Genomic DNA, 11,834 nt, shown 5'->3' on the forward strand with positions numbered 1-11,834 from the left:
AGTCCTTGTGGTTTCCATTTCTTCAATCATTCTCTCAACCCTTTCATTTTAACCCTCCACCCTTTCTCCTGCACCATTGTCTAATAAGATCACTAAAATTTTTAGCTTGAAACGAAGGCGTCAGCCCTCTCCTGACACCCTCCAAATCTACCATGATGGAGAAATTAGCCTACAAAGGAGCACAAGTATAGTGCTCAGAAAATGTTCCTCCCATTCCACAGAAACCAACGAACAATCCAATCCAAACATGACTGATTCCTCCCTAAAATTTGACCAAGCAAAACTCCACCCTTCCCCCCCCCCCCCCCACCCCAGCGCGGAAAGAGGAAGATCTATTAAACCGGTGCAAAATTCCCTGAATTCCCCCATATCAACAGTCTACCTTCGAGGCCCACCTCTTTCAGGCAAATACAAGGTTGTCCTAAGGTCCCTCCATAGACTTAGGGCTCTCCCTAGACCCCATAGCCTCCAAAAAATTTTCCTAGTTCCCACAAGAACCTTCAGCTTCCCTCCTTATTCAACCCATACACGCCAGTGAAGATCTAAATTCTCATCCACCACACTGCTGAAGATTTCCACAACACCCACTCACCACTCAACCTTGTCTCTGTAAACAATTAAACATACAATATTAAATCTCCATTTTTTAAAAAATATTTTATGTCTGCCCCTTCTTTTTCATCATTAAATCCTTAAGAGATTCCACATCGAAGTCTTTCTCGATACTAAGTTAACAAAGCCCTTCCTCCCAAGACCCAAACAAACACCTCAAACCCTCATTGGTTCTATTGGTTCTCCTTTTCCTTTACATTCTACAGTTTAGGCAGCCAAAACTCCATCCAAGACATGGGCTTTTAATTGTTCTGCTATTTTTTATCAGATTAGGGCAAATGATTGGCTTCATGTTAGCAGATCTTCAAGAGCTTTGTCTCCAGATGTTAGTTTTCTTTGTTTCTAAAACAGCAAAATTAGTGTGCATTTATTGCTGCACTTCTGATTTCTTTGTTTCCAAAGCAGCAAAATTAATGTGCATTTATTGCTATCCTTTTCCTTGGGGCATTTGGCGCAAGATTCTTGGTGGTTAGAGAATAATTGGGTGTTCCTTCTTCGAAATGGTTTTTCTTTTCTTCGAAGATTTAGTGGTTTGGAGGTGCTAAGTGAAAATGCTTTGGATCTGTGCTACTTTCTCTGTTGTGTGGCGTATTTGGTTGGAATGTAGTTCTAGAATTCTTAAGGGAACGATGAAGGCTTCAGATTTGGTATGAAGTAGGGTTTTCTTTTGGCTGCTTTATGGTATTCTGTTTTCCATTTATTTCCTAGGATGCAGCTCATTAGAGGACTTTGTTACTTTAATTGTACATTTTAATTATTACATTTTTTATGTTCTTTAGGAGAACTGAATGTCCTCTGATCCATTGTAATTGTTCTTTCTTCCAATAATACTTCTTTTTTATCTTTAAAAAAGACAATCCTCATTTCCCTATTTTGTGGAAGGCTGTGAGATAATAACAGAATACTTCTTTTTTATCTTTAAAAACGACAATCCTCATTTCCCTACTTTGTGGAAGGCTGTGAGACAATAACAGAAAGTAACATGCTGCAGAGCTAAGAGGCAATGGTCAGAAGCACATATCAACATTTAATTCATGAGAAGCATCATACCTCATATCATTATTAGAAATATTTCAGTAACACAGCTGTACAGTATTCTGAGTTGAGGTTTAGGAGAGAGCAAAAAAAGGGCAGCCCAGTGCACAAAGCTTCAGCATGTGGGGTCCAAAAAGAACTTCAATTCACTAAAAATAATTTATGGGAATCAGAAAAGACAAAATGTGGAAATAACCTCATAGGGATAATCCATCTTTTTCAAGATATTATAGGCTGTCCATGGAGGCTCCATGATCTGCAAGGAAAAGGGTCATGTCAATTTCACCGCATTTGTGTATATGTATGCATGCATGCATGTATTTATGTAAGAGACAGAAACACAGAGCGAGAATAATATAATGACACCAAACCTCACTTATTGAGTTGAAAATTTGGATTATTTTAGGATTCAAACAAAAAACAAATCCAACAGCATCACATAAAAACAAAAATGATAGCAAAAGAAGAATATCATTAGTAGATTAAAAATGACAGCCAGGAGAATAAACATCTCCTTAACAAAGTCTGAAAAAATACAAAGAAAAAAAACTGGAAAACTAAAAAGAACAAATAAAACCAGTGCAAACTACCAATCCAACACATAACGCCAATCACGCTGAATATCAAAAAAGCTCACCACCTTGAAATTCCCATGCCCCACACAAAAAATTCTAACTCTGGCAAACATCAATAGCCCCAGAAACAAAATACATAAACAATTAACTTACCTACTACTTTCTTAACTTCTGCAAAATTTTCCATCAAAGAAACAAACTTGTGCAGAAATCAACTCCGACAAATCGCAAGAAAACATAATATCTAGAAGCACGCTGTCAAATCAGCATATCAATAATGCAATGATTCTAGACAAAAGCAAGCCTTTGACAGTTTCACTCTTAAAGGCTTCCTAAAAGTGCTTTGGCATCATGACTAAAATGTAATGAAAAGTGAGAAAATTCCAACAAATTATACTTTTCCATGCACATACAATAGATCTATTGAAGTGCACCATAGTCCTTAACTTTATCACATGCTAAGGATGCTCCAACTGTTCAGCAGACACTCATTCTAATATTCTAATCCTATCAGTCATCTCAATATCCTTGTGTCTTGTAAAAAACATTTTGTGGTTGCCAAAAATTCAGCCCTCCAACGCATTAAAGTTATTTTTAAGATGAGCAATATCTTTGTGTTTTTGTGCGTTTTTTCTCCTTCCTTCTTTTCTGTCAATAGAAGGCTGTAAATTATGCCTTGTTAATAGCTATTAATCTAGGTTGTATATACTTTCATGAATAGGAGAGGAGATTTAGCTTACCATGTATAGCTTCCTAAAATCACTCTACGTAAATTAGCTGGCTTACCATATATAGCTTCCTAAGATCACTCTGTGTAATTAATATGTACAAATTTAAATTTCTTTGTATAACTGGCAGTCTTGCCTATATAATGAAAGACCTTCTCAAAAGAGAGGACAATTCGAACCATTCTGTCATGGTACCAGAGTTATTCTCCAAGAAATCTCTGTCCTAGGTTTCTCAGTCATAGCCTCAGTACTTATGGAGAAGTCAGATAATGTCTGTGTCAGATTCACTGGCAAAAATTATGCTGCTTGGGAGTTTCAATTGGAGACCTTTCTCAAGGGTAAAGAGTTGTGGGGACATATAGATGGCAGCAGCAAAGGGAGATCTACTGCGGAGAGGTCTGTGGCCGACAAGGCAGCTTGGGATGCCAAAGATAATCAAATCGTGTCCTGGATTCTTGGTTCTATGGAGCCACTCTGATTCTGATCGAGTCGCAATCTCACCATTGTTCGAGACTCTTGCAGTCATCACAGTTGTCGTCTTCGTCGTCTTCGTCTTCGTCTTCGTCTTCGTCATCTTCGTCTTCGTCTTCATCTTCATTTTTGAACTCTTGCAGCCGTCGTCTTCGTCTTCTTCAACAGATCTTCATCTTCTTCTACAGTTCTTCTTCTGGTTCTCTCCAATTCTGATCAAGCCATAACCTTCATTTACGATGAAGGCTCTCAGACGGCAACAGCATAATTTTCTTGCAAACAAATTGATGCTTATGGATAACCCGCATCAATTTGAGGGGGGATGTCAATAGAAGGCCATAAATTATGCCTTGTTAATAGCTATTAATCTAGGTTGTATATAATTTCATAAAAAGGAGAGGAGATTTAGCTACCATGTATAGCTTCCTAAAATCACTCCATGTAAATTAGCTGGCTTACCATATATAGCTTCTAAGATCACTCTGTGTAATTAACATGTACAGATTTAAGTTTCCTTGTATAACTGGCAGTCTTACCTATATAATGAAAGACCTCAAAAGAGAGGACAATTTGAACCATTCTGTTATTTTCTTCCCAAAGGAAACCACTAATATCCTAATTCTCTCACTCTCAGTCATCTCAATATCCTCGTGTCTTGTAAAAAACGTTTCTTGGTTGCCAAAAAATCAGTCCTCCAAAGCATTAAAGCTATTTTAAAGAAGAACAATATCTTGGTGTTTTTGTGAGTGTCTCTGTTTTTTCTCCTTCCTTCTTTTCTTCCCAAAGAAAACCATTGCTCGTCTTATGATTTGTTCCACAACACTTTTCTTTTGGCCTAACTGGAAGAGAAAATCAAAAAATTTCAAATGACAAGAGGGGGAGATCTGTTAACTTTTTCTAACATTGTAAACAGTGTGACAAATTCAATACCATACACCAATTTCAGATCATGTATGCGCTGAAGTTCATGCCATGTGCATCTCATGGACCATTAAGCAAGTTGAATACATCAATAGATGGAATTGAAAAACAAATTGCGCAAGTAATGATGAATCAGCATAATCACTCACATCATCAGCAGATATTCGGACTTGTAACTTGTTTTTACATTCAGGACATCCCATCACACCCTGCAACATCAATGAATATTTCATATAAAGATCAATACCTACAATGAGAAGTCAGCAAAACTTTGCATCAATTGTGCTCTCTTACTGATCCATCACATGTTGGACAGTCCTTAGATGGCAGTGGCACGTTAAGATCCAATGTGGAAGGGATGTGCACCAGCTCAGCCCGATTGTCAACTATGGCATCTGCAACACATTCAGCTGTTGCCTTTTCTCCACTGCAGGAGGATTCGTGAAAAATAAATTGTCAAAATATCATATAATGATATAACCATGGATGGGAGGACAGGATGAAAGCAATGACAATAATAACAATGATGAAGATGATAATGACAACAATGACATTATCAATTTTTTTTTAAAAATCTTCTGTATGTATCTCTGTGTGCGCATGTGTGTCTGTGCGAGAGAGAGAGAGAGATTCCGAGAATATATTAGGACTTTTCCATTTCATATCTGCAGGACCACTAATATATCCCAAACACATAACCTGAAGTGAGCTTGAAGGGCACTATAGCAGTCATATCCCAGTAGGAAAATAGGGATTCAGAGTACTACGTAGAAGCCCCTATGCTTAAGAGATAAGTAGAACCTCAAAAATGACGATGACATAGTTATGCATAATTCAAACCGAAGAAAATTGAGACTTTAAACAGAAGATAAAATAACATGATTTCATGCCTTGGTATTATCACGACATCACTTCAAAAGCATGATATAACAGACAGAACATGTGGAGATGCTGGCTTCAATGTACTGTCCCTCACTAAATGCCCATGGATTATGAAGTGCTATGATTTGAAAGAAAAACATTTCAGCCCCACATTTCCCAGCTCTGCTGTTAGGGAATAACCGTTGAATAAATTTAATTCCCCACTAATCAACACTCAGTATGATAAAAAAATATTCAATTATAGCTCAAAACATTGACAAACTGCTTAGATGAATTGTATTTGAACACTAACAGAAAGGTAGCTTTAAATTAAGAGGAACTGGAAGAATTCATGAAACTGAAAACAAATAGCTGGGAGCAACTCCTAGTTGCCCTTGTTGCTTTAGTTGTATACAAGAAATATAAAGACAATAGCCACTTCATTTCTGCAATTTAATAAATGTACTGAATTTAATATAGAAGAAACATCAAAGAGGCAAAAAGAGCAACAACATGCACTACACTAGGGATGCCCTTCTCAATTAATTTTTTAAACCCATACTGGACTACCAGCCTTCACCCAAAAGGGGACTAGGTCAGCCCAATCAATGATCCTGTAGCCAAACCAATGATCAAACCAGTGTATTAATATTTTAGATATATCTTATTTATTTTGTGCACGTTTAATTTATGTTATATTTACACACATTTTTGTCCTTCTAGAAATCAAATATTTTAGATGTATTTTTAAAGATTAAACTAAAAGGTTTTATTCTCAATCAGTAATTAAACAGATGTTATTGGTTTGAGTTATTACTTTATCAATCATTATTTGTTTGATATATCTATATAATAACTGTTTAAATAGAGATTATATAATAATCTTGTCTTTACTTAATTATGATTATCATCATCAAAGCTTTCAAAGGTTAATGAGTGTAAATTGTACCCACGTTTCACTTAGTCGGAGAAAGTTTAAATATAATATTTGTTCTCTTTCTCAGCATGTCAGATGCTGCCTAAATGGTAAGTCAGTGAAATATTAAGTTCATGCGGCAAGGACCAAACCTCCAGGCAGCACTTCAATTTGTTTTGCTTTCCAGTGAGCTATGTTTTGCTTTTAAGTGAGCTAGCAGGTCAACTGAGACAGCCTCCCAGCTCAGTCAGAGTTAGACCAGGTTGACCCCAGTCCACGTAAACTCCAGGTTTCAGGACTGACAGCCAACCAGAATAGTCCGGGTCCAACTAATCACTTAGCCGAGCCAGTCAAAAAATGTGACTTTAATATATTAAAACAATTCAATAATTCTAAAATGGTAACTACTTGACATTTAGTAATGGGTGTACTAATGGCACAATTTTAACAGGAAAATTACTTTAACAAGTCAAATATTGAAGAATTAATGGAGCACTCGTAAAGAAGTCTACCCACATAAAACATAACTAACGCCAAGCTTGAGACTCCACATAAGTGTGAGACCCAAATAATTCACAAATTTTTGGCTCCTTTGACTCTCTATTGATTCAAGTTTAATTAGCTTTTAGACTTCATTTAAAATATGGAAGGGGTAGTATACACTTTACAGCAACAGATTTTTTTTTTTTTTTTAGAAAAAAAAGGGTGGGGGGCATGGAGCTACCTCTTTAAGGAGTAGTTTTTCACTTGGTACTGCACCTTTCCTGAGCCTCTGCACATAGTACACCGCAATGCCTGCCATCCATTGCAAGATCGACAGTTCCTGCACTTCAAAAGGCCAAGAAACACCTAATTCCAGACAGTAAACAAAGTGACCTTCAAAAGCAAGCAGGATAAACTCCAACAATGTGATATTAAGATGATTTTACATTAAGTGCAACGGCTCAAACAATCATTCAGTTGAGAGAATGCAACATTAAACAATGGAGAAAACTTGTAATCATTTTTCAAAAACAGTTCAAATTTAATGAAAGCTAAATTCTTTATGCAAATCATGATAGATGATGGAAAATTTTTTACCCCAAGCAAAGAAAATAATATAAACAGTACACTAATACAACTAAAAATATTATTCAACAAATAAACCTACATTAATCTTTTCTAATGCCAATATGACATTTGCAGCATTATTTGAAGGCAAATCAAGTTGGATGTGTTTCGAAGCTTATATTTAAATCTTTAAAGTCAATATAGATCCAAAAACTAATAATTCAACCTGCAATTTTTTATCATTAGTGGAAGAAAAAATAAAATAAAGAAACTTACCCAGCATGATAGATAGAAATTCAAGCTGCTTTTAACACCAATTGTCTTGCACAAGACTGTGGCACACTGGCACCAAATAACTAAGAACTCTTCAAATTTTAAGATCAATACTTTTTAGTCATTACTATGTTCCAGTTATAGGATCATCAATTAATTGCAACTTTAAATACCTCATTTGAATAATATAGCCATCCAAATGAGTATTTCAAACAGCAGAAAATGAAAAATACAAAATGCATCCAAATTTCTTAAAGTAATAATACATGCAATATCAAGCAGATCAAATGATATTATAAATTATATAAAACATAAATAGAAGTTTGTAATAGTTCATAATTATGACCACTGTGAAAACTCAAAGGAACAAAATCACTGAAAATCACCTCTGACATAGGACCTTCTTTCCCAGATCAAATGCAATGTCATATGTGCCAAGAGTAGCAACAACCTGCAATCATAGAAAAAGCAACTAAATCTAGCAGTGCACGTAAACCCCAACAAAGGAAGCAAGAACATTAGTAGACAGTAATTGCTAGTTTCACATTTAATCCCGCTGCTAATAGCTACTACAGCAGGTAAATATCCAAAGCTTGAATGGTATAGAATGTGTGCTATATTATGACAAGGCACCATGAAATGCAAAGGGGACAAAAAAACAAGCAATTACATGGTTCAGTTTTAGCCTACTCCACCAAACTATCCACCATCAATTAACAATAACTTAACTACAGTTGGTAACCACTCCAACAATCTTTTCAAATAATCCAAAACCCCCTACATGCAAAAGCTCACACGCGTCTTGAAAAAAGATCTCCCACAATACATCTCTCTCCCACCCTCTTCTGCATGTCTCTCTCTAAATACTACTCATAACCATGCATGTATAGACTCATTAAACCTTAATTTAGATGACAACAGCATTCCAAGAATGAGTGTACTCAAAATAAGAAAAACCTATATCAAGAGGAAGCATAGCCAAAAAGCAACTCCAAAAGTAAATAAGAAAGTTTGTTCAGCCACAATGGTAGATCAATCTGCATATTTAGCAAGAAAATATCAATTGCTTAGCTAGATAACAGGTATCTACTCACACAGTTAAGCAAACAAATATCAGCCACTTCTAAATAACAGAATGCCAATTATTTCACAGTGAATGTGATATAATCATCACAAACATAAATCAACATATAAAACTTACTGACAAGATAACAAAACCAGCAACCTACTTAATGGTCATGACAAAATTACAAATATTACTCAAATAAAGCACTAAGAAATAACTATGAATTCAACAGAGTTTTCAGAGTAATTCCAAGATAATGTCATTATAAACGGAGATCAGATGAGGTCAACAGACAGCAGCCCAAACGACCAAACCAAACGAAAATCATCATTCAACTGACCCGTTTGAGTAAATATCAATTCGACCAGAAATATCAGAGGAAGTGCAAGCAAATATTCGCTTGGACAATTGAACGAACACTCAACGACCCACTTAACCATGTTAAAAGTATTAGTCGTATGATCATTTAGCCAAACAGGTACAAATTCAACCAACATTTTCAAAATCTGTAAATCATAAATGTTAATCCCGAACAGACAAACATGCAAACACATGGTGGCCCACCTAATTAAAACAAAAAACAAAAAAACCAAGTAGCCCGAATTTCCCCCTGAATTGCAAGCAGTTGAAGAACAGTCCTCCTCACCTCCCCCGCAAAAAATATAAAATAAATCCCAAATGATAAATTATTGTGTGAGGATCGGCGGTGAGAACTTACAAAGACTGCAGAGAGTGATAGTTTGGAAATAAACTCAGGAATGCCGAATCCACGAGGAGCAGAGCCTGCAATGTCATAAGCAAGCGTGAAAGGGGACAACACAAGCTTGATGGGGAACTCTAAGATGTCTATTATCTGCTGGCCATAACGACGAGTGAAAAGCTTGTACTGAATGTCCGCGAACTGCTTCACGCTCTTCACAAGTCGGTCCGTTCCTCTGCTCATGGCGAATACGAGCGCACGCGAGAAGAAGAGAAGGGGAGGGAGGAGACGGGGATTGGTTCTCAGCGAATGCTGCAGCAGAACACAGATGATCTTATCCCTGCTCAAGTTATTCAGTCGGAAAGCCCCCTCAACGAGAGCGTCCGGGTATCCGATTGACGAAAGGATTGTTTGGATCACTCGTAAAAGTGACTTAAGAAAGTGCCTCGTCTTAACTCGAGTAAATTGTTTTTAACATTTGAATCATTTAAAAATACTGGCTGATAGAAATAATAGGAGAGAAGAACTTTTGATAGGAGATACTCAACACATATTACTCATATCACAAAGAATTTTTATTTAGGTTAATACACAACAGTTAAAAACATAAAAATAGGCACTATAGTATAAAAATAGGTACTAAACACAAGTACTACTAAACATGTAAACTAACCCTAATAGAGCACTACTTGATGTGTAAAAACAAAATGTTGAACATCCTAAAAACTAGGATAACAAAAAAATTGCCTTGTGTAACGCCTCGGAAAATTTTAACTACTAAAATAATAAGGAAGATAATAAATAGAATAGGGAAAAATAAAAGAAAGGGGAAAAGAAATCTTAAAAGTATCAAGCAGGGACTCATCGACGACGCTGATCTTCTCGTCGACAAGCGATCTTCTGGGCTTCGTCGACGAGGAATTACCGAGAGCAGGGAAAATTTGGATTTTTAAACGCCTCGCTGACAAACATTTTTTACCTTGGCGACAAACACTCTTCTTGGGCTCATCGACGAATGCACGTGTCTCGTTGACAAGGGCCTGGTTATAAATAGGCCTTGGCACTTCTTTCCGCCAATTTCTCTCTCCTTTCTCATTTTCTCTCCCTAGGTTTTAGTTTCCCTACCTATTTTCTTTGAATTCGAACCGGATTTAACCCGATTCGACGATAGGAAACTACCACGAGATTCCTAGAAAAATTCTCTGCAACATAGGCGGAGCAGATTTTCAATTTGGAGTACTTGGACACCACTCCAAAACCAGGATAAGTAGGGTATTTTCAAGTTTCATTAATAATAGAGTATATAAGGCCGAGGGAATGATAAAATAGCATTTTATTGAAATTTGGGTTGATAAACTCGGAGTTTTAAATTAAGATTTGGGTGAGTACCATAGGCGACGTACGAGGTTTCCGTGGGCGTGACTTAAGAAATCAGGTAAGGGGAAAATGTTATAGCAGCCTTTTAATTAATTTTTGAACCGGTTAAATTCCAATATAAAATTATATATAATTAGGTATAATTTTCTAAATGGTTAGACTTTTGGATCAAGGATGATTTTAATTAAATATATGGTATTTGGGAAAAATCGTGTGGCATGGAAAATAACTTTCATAATTAAATGGTTACGAGTACTGCAGAATTATGATATATTGTGTGCCTGTGGTTACTGTTTGGGTTGCAAATTCTACTTGATTGAAAATACTAATCGGTTGTGAATATTGTTTGACCGTGTATTCTATGGTAAATGCATGGATGTGCTCGAGTGGTTGGTTTTGTTACTGATGTGTATTGTGGTTCATGTACATTGCGATATAGCGTTGGTAGTGGTATGAGGAGGTTGTTATATCATACTTGATATAAATCGTCATATAGCGTTGGCAGTGGTATGAGGAAGTCGTTATATAGACATTTATATTAAGGGGTAAAACATTGGTAGTGGAATGAGGAGTTTGTTTTACCAATTTACTATGAACGGGACTGTGTGTGTGAAGTAGTAACCTGTGTGGTTGATAGTCCTGTGTGGACCATGTAATTTGCATGATGTTAGTCCTGTGTGGACCAATCCTGTGTGGACGTTGTATTTTGTGTGGATTTGAACCTTGCGTGGGTGTGAATGAAGACTTTGTGAATAATCCTGTGTGGATTGTATCATTCATGTGGTTATGAACCCTTTGTGGGTGTGCATGAATTATGTGTGTGCATGAATTATGTGTGTATCCTGTGTGGATTGGTTATGGTATGTGTATATACGTGGATCTCTATGAAATGATGGCATTGGATGCGTGTATTTATAATTACATAAGTATTTATGGTAAAGTAGAATTCTCCACTCGAGGGCTTCCTGAAAAAGGCGAGTGCCCTGGTAATATTTTGTGGTACTAGAGCAGAGGGAAGCTACCTATATTCTTCCCTATTCTCGGAGACATTACCTAGATACATAACCCGAAGGCTTACTGAGTAAGGTGAGTGCCCTAATATTATCTTTAGAGCAGAGGGAAGTTTCTTGTATGGGCGGGTAATCTTCCTTATTCTCGGGAATTATCAGTAAAAATAAATATGGTTGTGTGTATAATATCATATGACAGTGTGAATGTTGGTAATGTGACTTCTTAGTTTCTATGTTAT

The 11,834-nt window shown here is 36.5% G+C and overlaps 1 protein-coding gene across 2 annotated transcripts in view; it reads right to left on the reverse strand.

The window, feature by feature from the left end:
• Window positions 1-9,668, reverse strand: part of LOC131158068 (uncharacterized) — a 33,805-nt gene extending 24,137 nt beyond the window's left edge. Inside the window, exons 1-6 of one of the 2 annotated variants that reach the window (XM_058112638.1) lie at window positions 9,227-9,668; window positions 7,829-7,893; window positions 6,844-6,942; window positions 4,637-4,769; window positions 4,492-4,551; window positions 1,844-1,903 (exon numbers count right to left, since the gene is read on the reverse strand). In XM_058112638.1, coding sequence (XP_057968621.1) covers window positions 1,844-1,903; window positions 4,492-4,551; window positions 4,637-4,769; window positions 6,844-6,942; window positions 7,829-7,893; window positions 9,227-9,451 — 642 coding nt within the window. In that variant the 5' untranslated portion in view covers window positions 9,452-9,668. The remainder of the gene's footprint in view (window positions 1-1,843; window positions 1,904-4,491; window positions 4,552-4,636; window positions 4,770-6,843; window positions 6,943-7,828; window positions 7,894-9,226) is intronic. The other variant, XM_058112631.1, reaches the window with a different exon arrangement.
• Between the last annotated feature and the right edge of the window lie 2,166 nt (window positions 9,669-11,834).

The sequence above is a fragment of the Malania oleifera genome, chromosome 1 (assembly GCF_029873635.1).
Source record: "Malania oleifera isolate guangnan ecotype guangnan chromosome 1, ASM2987363v1, whole genome shotgun sequence".
Lineage (NCBI taxonomy): Eukaryota > Viridiplantae > Streptophyta > Magnoliopsida > Santalales > Ximeniaceae > Malania > Malania oleifera.